The sequence below is a fragment of the Epargyreus clarus genome, unplaced genomic scaffold (genome assembly GCF_041222505.1).
Source record: "Epargyreus clarus isolate Ecla_fem2 unplaced genomic scaffold, WU_Ecla_fem_2.2 ptg000009l, whole genome shotgun sequence".
Lineage (NCBI taxonomy): Eukaryota > Metazoa > Arthropoda > Insecta > Lepidoptera > Hesperiidae > Epargyreus > Epargyreus clarus.
The window spans coordinates 14949928-14966185 of record NW_027332217.1 but is presented as its reverse complement, the minus strand read 5'-3'; the positions used below and the strand labels follow the sequence as shown (position 1 = coordinate 14966185).

At 35.7% G+C, this 16258-nt stretch overlaps 1 protein-coding gene across 1 annotated transcript in view; it reads right to left on the bottom strand.

Moving 5' to 3' along the window:
* The window catches only part of gogo (thrombospondin-1 like protein golden goal), a 238814-nt gene that overhangs the window by 13248 nt on the left and 209308 nt on the right, over window positions 1–16258 (bottom strand). The window contains 6 exon segments of the mRNA XM_073076862.1: window positions 578–743; window positions 1223–1423; window positions 5596–5734; window positions 6112–6252; window positions 13440–13628; window positions 13987–15910. Coding sequence (XP_072932963.1) covers window positions 578–743; window positions 1223–1423; window positions 5596–5734; window positions 6112–6252; window positions 13440–13628; window positions 13987–15910 — 2760 coding nt within the window.

Here is a 16258-nt window from a genome sequence, read left to right as displayed (position 1 = left end):
ATCAGAGACAAAACTCGACGTTTATGGTTTGTACAGTAGTACTTTCATCATCGATGCTTATGTCAATGACTTTCTTCACAGTTTTTTTTATATTACTGATATTAGTTTATAATTTTATTAATTCTTATTGCATGGTATTTAATAAAACAATTTTATCATTTTTAAAATATTTATATTTAACCTTTTATATATTTAAAATAATAGATGTATGGAATAATTTCCAAAAGTCTTGAACTGACTTTTTCTTTTTCATTCCAAGACTAACTTGTTTGAATTTATTCCAATAAAGGTTACTTTGGAAAATATAATTAAATTCATTGTCATTAAATCCGATTTCAGACCATCTCGACGACGTATATTTCTTACAACCTTGCCAAACATAATGCAATAACTTGCAAAACAGTAAATTGTGGAAACTGAGTTACCTCACACCAAGTAGATATGTGTTTTTGGTGAACGATGAACATTAATAGTAATATCCTGTACTGTGTTTAAATGTTAATCGTTTTTATTAGTAACCTTTCTAATAAAAACGATTAACATTTAAACATTCTCTGGTATCTCAATAGTAACTAACCTCTGTTCCACATGCTCTGAAGTACGATCAGAGTCCCTCAGCCTGGTGTGTCGTGTGCGCCCTGGAAGAAGTCTACGCAAGGAAACGCCCCCGCCAACAACTTCTGACAGCAGGGTACTTCTAGAGCTGGACACCGCGCTGCCCATCTCCAAAGACGCTGAGCAGGCTGAAACAAAAGGGATTTTTAGAAAAGCAAAGTCAAGATAGGATAAACGTCTTAAAAATCGAGTTTACATGAACAAAACAATATCATTTCATCTAAATTATTACTATGATCAATGCTGCACTGAAATTTCTGTATTTAGCAACAAATTACAGTGTCAGCACTGATTATATAATAATAATTAATTTATCCCATATAACATCAATGAAGCAGTTATCAAAGGATAAGATCCAGTAAAATCGGTTCATCCATTTAATAGTTGATCACTTACACAGGGAGAAAATCTCAAAATACTTATAGAGTGCATAAAGTATAGTTGAAAAATATCCTACAATAACAAGAGAGTCTCACCATCACTATCAGTAAGTGACTCCTTCTCCGCCGCGCGATAGTACGCCCTGGTCCTATGCGCAGAGTGAGCAGCAAGCACCAGCGCAGGTATTGGTGCTAAACATCAAGTGACTTTAACAAAAGATTCTCACCGTCACTGTCAGTAAGGGACTCCTTATCCGCCGCCCGATGGTACGCCCTGGTCCTATGCGCAGAATGAGCAGCAAGAACTAAGGCAGCCAGGGCCGCTAGAGCAGCGAGTGCTGCAGCCGCCGCCCTCGCGCCGCCACCGCCGCGCCACCACGCCGCGGTGCTCGCCCGAGCCCACGCCGCTGATGTGTTGCGGATCGATTCTGGACACAAATAATACTTGATATTCTTTTTCTATCTTTATATATATATTTCTTATGTGCGTGTGTATGTCACTGAACTCCTCCTAAACGACAGGACTGATTTTGATGAAATTTGTTGTGTGTGTTCAAGGGGACTTGAAAATGGTTTTGATTCACAATTTAGTCCGTGGAAAAAGGGCTTTTTTAATTCATTTTTAATTCCTAAGTAGTTATAGTATCGGAAACTATGCATTTGATCAAGTGATGATCTTTAGCAAAGTTGTTTTCCAAGAGTCCACGAGGGTTTGGGAGTTGGTAAGACCAATTTTCGACAGATGGTACCACTGTCATTACAATGGAGGTACAAATTTTCCGTTTTATGTATGTCATATTATTTCTTTAAAATGCGGCGAAGCAGCGGGCACCACTAGTTCTATATAATTAATTTGGTTAACCGAAATAGTTTGCTCGTATTAGTTTCGGGTTATGATACTTTTTCGGTCAGCGAAGACCATAACGTTTTTTGCCAACAATAAGCACTTATGTATTGCATATTTAAGTTATATAATAATTTTTAATCTCATCATGAGAAGCTTCCAAAACATTTTAGTTTATAAAAAAAAAAGTTAACATTCGTGACTTAGATGTAAGTAGGCACTATAACACACGAAAATATATAAGTCAAAAGGCAAACCAAAAAATATTTCTAGATACTAGTACCTTCATCAAAGACGAAACATGAAAAACAAAACTTCGTCATACAGAAACCCGAATTCCTTACAATCATGTCGAGCATTGGTTATGGGAACGTTTACCAGAAAATAAACCCCCGACATATGAAACATACAGAACATACACGGCCCGTAAATTCACGAATCTGACCGAGAGGGTTCATAAACGTAGAAACAAAACTATTGGAGCGCGCAAGGGATTGTGGTCTGGCCAGCATATTGAATTTGGGCACCAGATATCTATATACCTAGGGTAGGATGTAGGAAACAATTTGGCTCTCTCGTACATGACTGATTAAGTCTATAGAATCTAATTCACTTCATAGGTAGTCTTGGACCTTCAAAATTTAACTCATTGATTCTCCTTGTCTATTATTCAGTCTATGTTTTGGCTTCTAAAACAGTCAGCTCAGTTGTTAAAAAACTCTGCCACTTGATCGTAGAGTCCCAGGTACAAATCCCTCTGAAAAATGTTTTCAAATGTATGTGAAGTACTACTCAATTCGCACTTAGCAGCTCGGTGGATACGGCAATGAGGACTCAATGCCCTTCTAAAAATCTTATAATTTATATGCAATAAAATATTTAATACTATTATATCTTTACTTACTAATCTTAGTTACTTAGATAAATGTTACTGAAATTTAACGTCTTGTTAGTTCGATGTTCAAATTAAGATAATAGTTTCATAGAGGACATACGAGTACTAATTCTGAAACCGACTTAGTGTTTGTTTCGTCAAGATATCTACAACAGTTCGGGGTTAATATTTTGTGTGAATTGTGGGTATATCCCGATTGGCTGAAGTTTTAAGCTGTCCAACAAAACTAAATGCCTGCTATTTAGCGATACAAACAAAGGTTTAATCTGTCCCTTTTGGAACATGATAGTGGTCTTAATAAATTGCAACTATTTTTCCTTTTACCGCCTTTTACTGCAACCATTTAATTTCAAAGAATCTTGTAAACGTCGATCTCCAAAGAACATGCTTCATTTCAAAGGATCAAACAATTTCTTACATATATTTTGATCTTAATGAGGGCACTGATGACGCTATTCATTTATTTGCCAAAATACGAACATTCAAGAATAACTAAACGTGGGCGTCTTATCATAAAGTATTATTAAAGTTAAACTCACAGTTATCAAAAAGAGGCTGCCATCAAAGATCTTTCCAAATTCTGTTACACTTGTTACACCTTGTATTGTTGACGAAATACTTCCCTCCACTCCACCCACTACAAAACATCGTCGAAACAGCCCAATCGTTAAACTAAGCTCTTTCGTTTCCCCCAAAGAGCCATCCACAGTCAGTTACCGTAAACCGTTAGAGCTTGGAGCTTTGATAGACTTATCGATGTACGAAAAGGGATTGGTGTTACATCTTAAGGCAAAACGGGAATTGTTGATTAACCATCAATACTGATTGACGATTTCGAAAATCTGATGCTCGCTCACTGTTGTCAGTACCACGATTAAGATCTTCTAAACTGTTGTAATGTAATAGTACGTTTTATTGTCACATTAGCTGTAGAGAATAGTGCACATGATTTAAAGTAAATATCCTGTCCTGATGACAAGTGCTGGTGAAAATGGGAACAGCCGAAACGCTGTGGTCATGACAGAATAGGGCAAAACGGAAGACTTTTAAAATTGGTAGAATCCTCTATGGTATCGTCTATAGACTCCGACGGCACCACTGCCATTCGTAAATACGAGGTAAGACTGTAATCTTATCTGGGGTTAATAACATATGTTCATGGGCGATAGTAGCCACGTAGCCAGATGGTTACTCTTATATTATAAACTAGCTGGACCCGGCAAACGTTGTGTTGCCATATAAATAAAAAAAAAAAAAAATTAATCAACCCTTATCTTTTATCACAACTTTTTAAATTAGGGATGACTGAGAGTGTTATAAACGTAGGAGTAGACAAATATAATCCCAAAAGCTTCGAACTGCTAAGCTATCGGGAGTTACACGTGTTATTGTGAGTCAACCATAAAAGATGGACATATGCTGTCATGGGATATTTTTTAGATAATTTTAAGGAGAACATTTCCATCATACATCATTTCTGTGTAGCTTTAACCATTAAGGTTTCACACGCGACGAAAGCTTAAAAAATGGAGTAACTTCTCCCGTTTTCCCAACATTTCCCTTCACTGCTCTGCTCCTATTTATTGTAGCGTGATGAAAAGTATACTATAACCAGCTCAGGAGTATGAAAAATAATTATACCAAGTTTCGTTAAAATCCGTCGAGTATTTTTTGTTTTTATAATGGTTATACGGACAGACCGACAGACCGACAGACAGACAGACAAAAATTTTACTGATTGCATTTTTGGTATCGATCCCTAATCACCCCCTAATAGTTATTTTGGAAATATATTTCATGTACAGAATTGACCTCTCTACAGATTTATTATAAGTATAGACAAGACTTATGTAAGTTTTATTATCAAGCGACTCGAAACTGACTCAAGTAATATGGAATTCAGGGCAAACATATAAATATCCAGGGTAGTTAAATGGTGATTTAAAGTTTTGCATATAACAGATTAACTTCTCTAACACTTCACCCCCACTAACCACTTTTCTAACTTCCATATCGCTAAGTTTGTTCTTAATCCACGCCTTGAAACTTTGATTTATAGACTGTTAAGTTATTATGTACTCCAAGGCTTTAATACCTTCCACACAAAGTATAATGTATGTGAAGTGTTTGCTTATTAAGACAGAGGGTTTTTTTATGTACAAGGATAACATAGGTACAGTATACTTAACATCACTGCCACCTATAAACACTTGTAATAAATTTAAGATAAGATTAGAATGTCAATTAGCTGAGGTTGGAAATATATGCGTTGCTAACACTGAGAACAAAGTTGGAACAGGTCATATATGTACCTATGGTATATATACACAGCATCTCTTAACACTACTATTATTACGTAAAAATAGGTAAGACGTTGGTGCTTCCAAAATTGATAAATAAGGATTCTACTTACCTTTAGGATACCAGTAGGATATACATACAAGTAGGATAATAATGAAAGGAGCAAACTTCTAACAAGATTAAAACATGAGATAAATTTTTTTCATAATATAAGAGTAGCAGACGAGCATGCAGTCCACCTGATGGTAAGTGGCTACTGCCGCCCATGGACATCTGTAATCAACCCCAGATAGGATTAGATATTCCTACCTGAGGTCGGCCACAGATGCGCCGCTACCCCTGAGGACTAAGCTGGAACGCCTCGGAAAAGTCTGTCTCCCTTACCATACCCTTCAAATGGAACACAGCAGCGCCTAACACTGCTGTTATTAGGTAGAAATAGGTGTGGCGGTGGTGCCGCCGGAGTCGAACCACAAAGGGTTCTACCCCCTTCAAAATACGAATAGGATAGGAATAAAATATATCGCATACAGATGCTTGTCCAAAGAAATGAAGGTTACCTATTTGAGTGGCATGAGCGAGGAAGCCACCAGCGCACCGCTCGCTGGTGTCTCCAGATCGGAGTTCCACAAGAATGTGACGACCACCCGCCACCTCCACCACCCCTGTACTGTCAGTTGTTGTTTCCACTTCGCTTGTCTGCAAAATTGTGTCTCGTTACAATTCAGTTTATAATTTTGTCTTATTTTATTATACGTACAATAATCTAACAGAAACTACTTGGTTATGGTAACTTTAAATGTCAAGTAAAATGTTTAAAGATTAACTAGAAAACTAATTAAAATACTCAGTACATTATAGAACATATACTTAATAGTAAGAATTCCTCCATTTTTCTTCAAAGATTAAGGTCAATATAATACAAACACTTGTATCTAAGTCAAGTAGCATAAAAGTGTTCCTGAGGCTAATCATACATTATTGTTTCCTTCGAATTACAAAACCAAGCTTTTTGTCTGATACTGATGGCAGCTATCTTTTAGAGCTTTGGCTAAATTACGTTTAGGATTTCTTACCGTAGCAGAAGAATCAGGTCCATCCCAGGAGGCGAGCAGAGGGGACCCAAGGGAGTCTCCATCACGCGCCCGCAGCGCCTGCCCCACGCAAGGCAGTTTCACGGCTTCGAAGCGAAGTCGGACTGCAAGCCCTTCTTCTGCCTGATAAAGTAGTCTTAAGGTTAATATTGAAGTATGAGTCGTTTTCCGTTAAGATACACATTTGGGGAATGTCACCCGCTACAAAAGTAATGTCGAAAAGAGGCGGAAATTTTATTTCAGAAACATCCGAAAGAGGCCAGGAATTTCGAGTGTCGTTAAACTGTTTAGCCTCGCAAGAGACAGACAGAAAGGCCTTTGTTAAGTACGTTAACTGCCAACCTTCAGTAATTGAAGTAGCACTTCTTAGAAGAAAATATTTCACAATTTCAAACTTACATGCCTCGCAAGCTACAACAACTTGGTTGCCTGGTTGTTTGTCAGTTTATTAATAATTAATTTGTTAACATTGAAACTGTCTTAAACAGTTACGATGTTGATGAGAATTTTGTTTAAACATTTCTGGGTAAAAATCGAAGAATCGCAAACTTTGGAACACGCAGGCGGAATATGCTTATCCCCAGAATAACATAACGAATAACTTTGATGAAGCTGCGTAACTAGAATTTTGAAACATTTACTTACACTCGAGCTACACTTGATCAAAAGAATGAGAAAACGAATAAATTAAAAAAATCCTAATATAGATTTTACTATTATAGAGCTATTTAGGAATTCTTACATTTATGAAGCCATTTCCCTTCATCCGGCCCAAGGGCATAAGAATAGGTTTTACTTCTCAGTATCCGTTCAACTTGAGAATTATTCCTTCAGTGGATACTTATTCTGTTAGAAAGAAAGAAAGATATTCAGTGACCGCGGTAAGTGGGGTCGGGTCAGCGGAAAAATGTGATCGCTCATTCGAGCGATTAAATTACGTGGCCCTTTTAATCACACGACGGATTTGCCGAAAATGTTATAAAGGTTCAAATGGAAATGAGTCTTAGAATAACGTCATTCGCTTTCTCCATGAATATTGTAAAGTGTCTAAGGTCGGTTATTAATAATAAATCTATCCAATGTTTTTGATAGATAGTACTAATACTAGTAGTAGTATTTGACAATTTATGTATACTAGACATTATCACATTTTGATCTTTGGTAGGTAAAAATTGGATGAATTAATCATTCGTTGTGGACATAAAATGCGGGAGATGAGCAAAATAAATTTATGCAGAGTCTGATGTGGCGGTGGTTACGCGCCCTATACCAGGTGAGGTTAGGTTAGGTTAGGTTACAACACAAGCGATTTATACTATATTTATATAATGATTCACGTTACGTCACGTCACGTCACGCACAACCACTTCACTTTTATTTCAAATCGCATTACGATGCACATTGGCGATTAAAATAGCCTTAAAATAGAACAACTTCAAAGATGATTACGATTATATTTCAATTATATACTATAGATGTTATAATGGTTGGCAGGCACCATTTATGATATTGATACAGACGAATATATTTAACAAACATGGTCGAAATATGCAACACAATTAGTGTTAAATATTTAAGCTTTAAAGGCTCGTATTTTCAAAGGAGTTTGATCGAAATATCTCGTCTGGATAATAGCAATAAACGACACTCCAGTAATCACAGTCGTGTTCAGTTAACTGTTTAACTCGAATAGTTATGTGGTTTAACCACAATATGGTATCGCGCATTTCAACAGAATAGCGAATATTGGTAATTAACATTGTATGATTATTGAAATAATAATAGTTCTAGGTACTTTAAATGTAGAGTTTGGAGGCGCAAAATATACCTGTTTCAGCTTAGTTTGGTTTTTATAATACAGAAGTAGTAGACGAGCATGGAGTCCATCTTATGAAAAATGACTACTACCGCCCATGGACATCTGTAATCGACCCCAGAAAACATTAGATTAGATAGCGACAGATGTGCTGCTGCCCCTTCACTTGAAAAAGTATGTCTCTCATACCACGCCCTTCAAACCAGAACACAACAGCACTTAACATTGTCATTATTAGGCAGAAATTGTCGAATTGGTGCCGCCGGAGTCCAACCACAGAAGAATGTAATTAGGCAGAAAGGAAGAGATATGTCAAGAATATAATGTGCTCATAAATGAAACTTTAAAGTTATATTCTCATTTCCTTCCCATAAAAAAACTAAGATACGGCACTCCGGGGAGCTGTTTTTCCCGAATGAAGTCCCTATTTGCAGAGAAACAGGAGACTTCATTTTCCGGAAACTAAACTTATTTAGACTTGTACAGAAAATCTATCTTTTAAACGATTCTTCATTTCTTTTAACAAATTTACAAGTATTCATTTGTCATCCTAAGCTTTCCTTAATGTTTGTGTTTTTTCTTTGTTTTATCTTATATTTTTAATATTATTTCTTTTGTTACTTTTTATTTATCTCGTGATGGATTCTTGTTATTAATATACAATCTATCCAAGTTTTGCCTTTAAAAAATCGACGTTTGACTATTTCTTTTTAGGAGATATTGTGGAATACGATCTTTCATAGTTAAATATTGAAATATGAGTAGCGAGCGAATGTCGTATGTCTTCCTTTGACTATATTACCAAAGCCGAAATATTTAACATCACTGTTTAGGTATCAGTTCGTGTACCCGCAGAATGTTTAATCAAATGGCTACACTTCATTAGCATCTCAGAGATCTAGGCTGTTTGCGTTAGACCCAAGGATCAATAGTATTCTAATACGGCCTGAAACTAAGCTATCTTTGTAAACCCATTTGTTAGGCAACAAACAAGGTTGGGCCTGAGCTAAATTGACTTGAGTTTTAATTATAAACTAGTGTTCGCACCTGGTTTTCATTGCCCTTTCGTATCTTAGAATGTAACTTTTTAAGAGTTAAAAAATATTTTTAAGGAAAATCTTTGAATAACTATAAAATGTTCTAAGCTAGTATTAAAATATTAATAAATTGTACTACATTTTTTTATCTTTCCTATAATAGATCATTAGATGTTTTTCCAAAATATTCTGGCAAGTTTTTGTCTGCCTGGTAGACAATTCTCAACGTTAAGGAATCAATGTTAATAATCGTTGTTATTACACAAAAAGTATATATTTCATTTTACCTTAACACTTATAAACATTTCACGATTTCACTCTGTAAGAAGATCAAAAGTATAGATAACCCGTGATATCCAACGATACGGATCGCCGCTAAGTTCTAATTGAAGTGCAAACGACACACTCCGTAGCATCCAATTGCCAACTGTTCCGATCGTTTGAAACAACTTTGAGAACCGTCGTAGTAATTAGTTGAAGTGATCTCGACACGATTTCACTTACGATTCCGATTCTGATTTTAATTATTTTGTACGATCACATAATGGTAACTGAAATGTTTATTCTGAAGAAATATGTAAAGTTATAAATAACTGATTGATTATATATGAAGAGTGTGATAAGCTAGTGACAAGAAAAAAATCCAAGGTTTTGAATTTAGCTCTCAGGAATGCCAAATAATCTTATTTCAATATTACCACTGCAGTAGCAAATTATGCAGCACACCTAAAGTTAAGTGCTTCGGAAAGTATGTTATCGATCTCAATTGTTATAATTGTAGAACATTTAGCCTTATTGGAGACCCATGGACCGATCGAAAAATAACCAAAACCGATTATCCATGCCTTTCTTCACTAATCTTCCGAGTCAGAGTGTAGTCGGAGTATACTGCCAATTTTACACAATTGTCGACAGGAATGTAACAAGTCTAACAGTGGAACATAACTAAAGATGCAGTAAACAGGTTGTTTTGAAGGTGGTAGAACCCTTTGTGGTTCGACTCCGGCGGCACCACCGCCACACCTATTTCTGCCTAATAACAGCAGTATTAGGCGCTGCTGTGTTCCGTTTTGAAGGGTGTGGTAAGGGAGACATACTTTTCCGAGGCGTTCCAGCTTAGTCCTCAGGGGTAGCAGCGCATATGTGGCTGATCTCAGGTAGGAATATCTTATTCCATGGGCGGCAGTAGCCACTTACCATCAGGTGGACTGCATGCTCGTCTGTTATATCATATAAAAAAAAACCCCATAAAGACTGCATAACAAAACATTTTATTCAAACTGCACAATAAACGATAGACAAAACCCTCCGCTTCGAAACAACTCCGAGACCCAATTCAAATAATTAGTTGAAGAGATCTCAACACCATTCTGCTAACGGATTGGGATTAAGCAGGTTTTTCAGTGGAACTCGACTTGTTTAACGAGACTCATTTGCTTAATCGAAAGCCAATCGGATTGGAATTGGCCCATTCCCGCTTCCGAGCCCAGATTTGTGTACATAAAAATATGCTTTGATGCTCTTTAAAGACATTCTCGTTTTCGGTTTACGTGAAATCGGATTCGAATTGTTTGGTGGAAGAAAAAATATCATCATTGCTGGGCACGGGAATGAAAAGATCTAAATTTCATCTCTGAATGAAAAGGATTAGGCCATAGCACACCGCGCTGGCCAAGTGCGAATTGGTAGACTTCACATACCTGAAAACATTTTTTTAAGATTTCTCAGATATGCAGGTTTCATTACGATGTTGTCCTTCGCCGTTTAAGTAAGTGATAATTAATTTATAATACGCACATAACTTTTAAAAATCGGAGGTATGGGATTTGAACGCCTCGATCAAGAGGCCGCGCACAGACTTTTATTTGTTTTGTAGGCCGCGTTTCTTAACCACTAAGCTATCACTGGTTTAGGTATTCTCACTATTAAAAAACGTTTTCCTTCTCGTTACTTTCTCAAAAACTTTATCTGTAAAGTGGTTTTTGTCTTCAAGTCATACAAAATCAGATTTATATCCCTTATTTTCGGATCAAAACAAATCAGAGTTGTTTGTAGAAAGAAACACTTACAGAACAAATTGGATTTAGCTGAATAATCCCCGCTATTGTACAGCATCTATATTTTTTCTGTGAATACATGAAAAGTCATCATTCATTCTAATCCTCGCATGTTGTAACTGTTTTTCATAGAATAGTTATAAGAAGGTAAATATCATGTTAAGGAGTGATGCAATGTACATTTTAGTTCCAATATATTTAAAGTACTTGAATGAAATCCTAAAAGGTGCTTCTGTAAGTGTGCTCTTACAAAACAAAGCAAGACTGATTATCTTTGATAAGAAGATCAGCGTCTACGAACTCTATTAACTTATGCATTATCTCCTTCACTTACAAATATTCATTTAAATTTAAATTGAATTTACGAAATTTATGAAATGTATTTCCAAGCGAAATATAATAAAAAAACAATAGTAGGTACGGTACATACAACTTAAATTCCAGTGTAAAATTACGAATGTTTCCCACGTATAATTCAATATCCGACCACTCAAACAATTCCAGGAGCGCTTAACTGAAACGCAAACTGGAGCTAACAACTTGTTAAAATAGGATTCAATTTGTACTAGCCAAGCGAGTTTTGATGGCCGGTGATGATGATACAAATCCAATATAAGTTTCACCAACTAAAGTTCTGTGCTATTAGGATTTTCAAGCACAGTTTCAGCTGAGTGCATGTTTGCTACAATTTCAAGCGAGCGGAGATAAATTAATCCAATTCCACGGTCGCATGTAGACGAGGTAATTAAATAAACACCTAGTGCAAAATGTTTCTCGAAATAAATAAGGAAAATATTTTGATTTTCCACATTTGCTTGTATTTATTGTGTCGTGCGTTATTGAGACATATAAAAACAAGTTAATTAGTAAGTTTTATTATATTTATTTTTATTTTATTTTAAGTTAAATATTTACGCTCGTTATTCATCATCAATCAATCTTCACCAATTTTTGCCTGCCAAATGTCGAAATTTGACAGGCAAAATGTTAGACGGACATTAATTTTGGGACCCTATGTTTTACGACCCTTTAGAGAAACCATACGATCCCATAGGTTGCCACATAGATTTTACATCGAGCGAAACCAACTTGTTGATTCACCGTTCAAAAAATGTGAAAACAAACATGTTTTTTATCCAAAGATAAGTGGGAAAACCAAAACATTCAAATTTCATAATTCTCAATTCTCAATAGATTGAATATTAATAGTGGGCGTAAAGCAATAAAGACACATTTAACACTAAAGACAGCCAAGATATTATGCAATATCAGATCTCACAGTAAGCCACGGACTCGCTGAACGTAATAAGTTTGATTTATGCGAGGCAGTGATTTACTCTGATTTATTATTTATGCTACAATAATACTGTAATATCATACTCCACTGTTGTATAAAAAGGAGGAAGGTCTTATAAACTGTGTCGTCGAGATGATTTATTTTCTCTAAAAATATTGCACTGAAAGTAAGAAAGCTATGGGTATCTCCCATAAAGATATGTAGATTTTTATTTTAATACCCTTTATGTCAGGATTTCTTGTCCAATTTAGATGCATATTTCAATTAAAATACAGCAGTGAAGTAATGTAAATCTCTGGTTGAAATAATTATGTCATGAAACAACATGTGAATATAAAATATCGACTAAGCATTTCACACAGCTCCAGATCCAGAAGATAGTAAAAAATACAGCATATTAAAGATGATTTAATTTAAAGGTGTCATGCAAAAAAATGGGTCAAATTTACCACAGTCAGGATTAAAAAAATTATTTGATTAACAAATTGATTCATCAACTTTATTTAATTCTATAGACGTTCCATATTATTTCGTAGATGACGCGGTCTAAAACTAACATTCTCAACTGGAGTTTAAAGTGGCTTAAAGCTCACTCGGGCAGCGGAGGTCGCAGATCATAACAAAGTTACACGTTGTTTGCAGCTCATTTCACGGACGTTGTTTTACGGTGGCGATATAGCGACGGATTATTACGTTGTGAGCTATTAGGCTTGGGCAGTTTCGACTAAGTTACTCTTAATACTAGTTTATCTAGTCGTATATAAATATTACAATAATATATGGAAATAATAATATAATAGTAGGTAACCAAACAACAAAGCTAGGTAGAAGGTAGAAAACAAACAAAGCTATAACCAAACTTTCGTTACATTTATAAGTAAAATGTGCTCCATATACACTTTTAAAAATAATGTATTTTCTCACTATTGTAATTAAGTTCACTTTCACTTTCTTATATTTTACTAACGACTTAACATGCATTTGGAAAGACAGTAACGTTAAATTCAGCCACCAAAGTATATATATCTCTACACTACTTGACGTTTTTAAACTTTATAGAACTTCTACTACACGAGTTGTGCGATTATACAAGCATTCCCTACCTGCAATAACCAGAAGGATCTCGACGGGCAGGCTCTAGCAGACCCTGCTAGCAGTCTAGCTGCCGGAGCCAGGTGCAGCACGCAGCCACAGCGGCACCCAGCCCCTACCTCCGCGACAACCACTGAGGAATCGCCGGCCCAAGGTCGCTCCGTGCACTCACACGCTGCCAGCTCCACTGCTGGACCCTGGTTTAGAATAAAATATGAAATTTAATGAGTAATAAATAGTACCTGATATTAAATACGAAGCAATCATAGTTAGGGTACATATTGTTTTCATTTCTATTGTAAATAACAATTCTCTACAATGACAATATTACTCGTACTTACTTACTTGTTTAAAAAAATATATATTAATTAAAAAATATTTTGTATAGTTCTATTTATAATTACTAAATTAAATACATACACAATTATTTAATATTATTTATGGCTAAGGGAAAAATAAGAGTGTCTGTTTTAAAATAAAATACATTTTATTGTTATCTGAACATTAAAAATATGAATTTAGAAAAATATATTTAGGCATACTAATGCCCGAATTAATGATAAAACCATTAATTCTTAACCTCTACTCCTCTGGTTTTTCCTCTTTCTCAGTTTCCTCTCCTTCATGCTTAGATATTTCTTCACCTTCTTCATCCACATGCTCACCTTCTGTATGTTCAGTTTCAGTATGTCCTTCCGTAAGCTCGCCTTCCATTTCCTCACCTGGCATTTCTAAGATAATCGACTTTGATAATTTCATCTTCTCGTGTTCACTCACAATCTTTGCTTGAGATTCCAGCGCCATTTGCGAGTAAGCTAGATCCTTTAGGATTGATTTCTGGATTTCCAATTTACTAGCTGCCAGTTGCTCTTCAATTGTCATGTCTTCTGCTGGAATTTCTTCTTGTTCTACGCTAGAACTCACGCTCGACTTCGTTGAAGTGACGAAAGATGGCAAACTGTCTTTTGCAACCAATTGGGGTAGTGATGACGGCGGTACTAGTTTCACACTTGGTATAGTTTTAATACTGCCAACAGATTCTGATTGAATGGACGTCGAAGGTGTACGTCTATCGGTTTTTAGTGATGCCTCCCTTGATATGTGTGAAACTGGTGCAGATATTGTCGACTTCTTCGGAGTCACTTTGGGAATAAAACCAAGATCGCCTTCCTCGTACACCTTTCCAAATGATGCTAACGTATCAAGAGACTCAGTACGTTGTATCTCACGGTATTGTGTTATGATATCAAGCAAACGTGATAATAATATTTGTCTGTCCATCACTTCTCTCGTGGGATCCTTTGTGGACCAATCGTCCAACTTTAATGCAGCTTGAACTGCTATTGCTGCCTCTTTTAAGACTCTCTTTAATTTTGCGCACTCGTTTATAACTTTTGAAGACGCTACCGTGGCTTTATTTTGATCACTCATTTTGGCATGCAAATGTTGTTCTAATATTCGAACTTGTAGAGACAAATTTTCATTTTCTCGAGTAAGTTTCTGTATTTTTGTTTCTAGATTATCGAAATCATAGTTCTTTTTCTCTAATTGTGCTTGTTCTTTCTTCATGTCTTGGAATGCGGTAGTTAATTGTTCAATAACTTTAAGTTGAACAATAGTTTTATTGATAGCTTTGTCCCTTTCTTCTTCTGCCAACTCCATAGCAACGCGAGCAGCTCTTTCGCTGTCTTTATATTTCTCATTTTGATCTGCTAACTTTGCCTGTGTAGACAAAATATTATCCAATTCATTGTTTATGGCTATATTTTCTCTGATTACCCTATGTGTAGATGCAGCAATTCTAAGTTCTGTAGCATCTTGAAAGTCTTGTGCAAGTTGTAGAAGACGAGCTTCCATTTCTTTTTTCAGTTTGTCTTTCCCAATTACGAACTTTTTCTCAGCATCGTAGATAACTCTTTTATATTTCATTTCTTGATCTTTAAAAGCTTGCTCTTGTTTCTCAAATTTTCTCATCAAATCATCTCTAATTGCTCTAAACTCCTCTAAGGTATTTAATTTTCCGGCCAATAACTTGTTTTCAGACGTTAATTGATCTTTCATAATTGTAAAATTTCTTTCCAATTCATTTACTGTTGCCTTAAATTGTGCCGTTTCTATCTCCCTTGTTTCTTCAAGTCCTTTAACTTTCTCCTTTAATTCATTATTTTCTTCATTCTTTAAGTTGAGAGTCTTTTTCAAGTAGGCAATAATATCCGCTCTGTCCTCATCTAACTTATCGTAGGCTTTTTGCAATTCTTCATTACGCAGCTCATATTCATCGACAGCTGATCGGAGTCTCGCTATCTTCCTGTTACATTCCGCAACTTGAAGTTCTAAAAATGTTCTCTCTACTTCTGTGAAAGCTCCTCCCGCCTTTGCTCCTTCATCTTCTTTGCCCTTTTTCTCTTTTTTTGGTGCCATATTTTAATAAAGTATACGAATAATAAAGTAAAATTATGTTAGTAATAAAATATGCGCGAATGTAGATCACACCAATATTGACAAAACAGTTTCTAAGTGAATCGTTGCGTTGATTGGTCGCTACGGTAACCGAGCACATTGGGCACATTCATAGAAATGAAATAGTCATTAACGTTTAGAAACGTAAAATTATTTTAAATCATTTCTTTTTAAAACTAGGTACGTTTTTTACGTGTACAAAATATTAGTTGCAAAGTAGATATTTTTTCTCACATTGTGATTTTTTAAATAAAGTGATGTTTACAGATGCTGTATTAAGAAATTGTTCAGTTTCTATAGACAGCTATTTGCTACCCTTAAAATGATCTCTTCATTTATCCGAGACACAATACGCCGAGAAAATGAATCA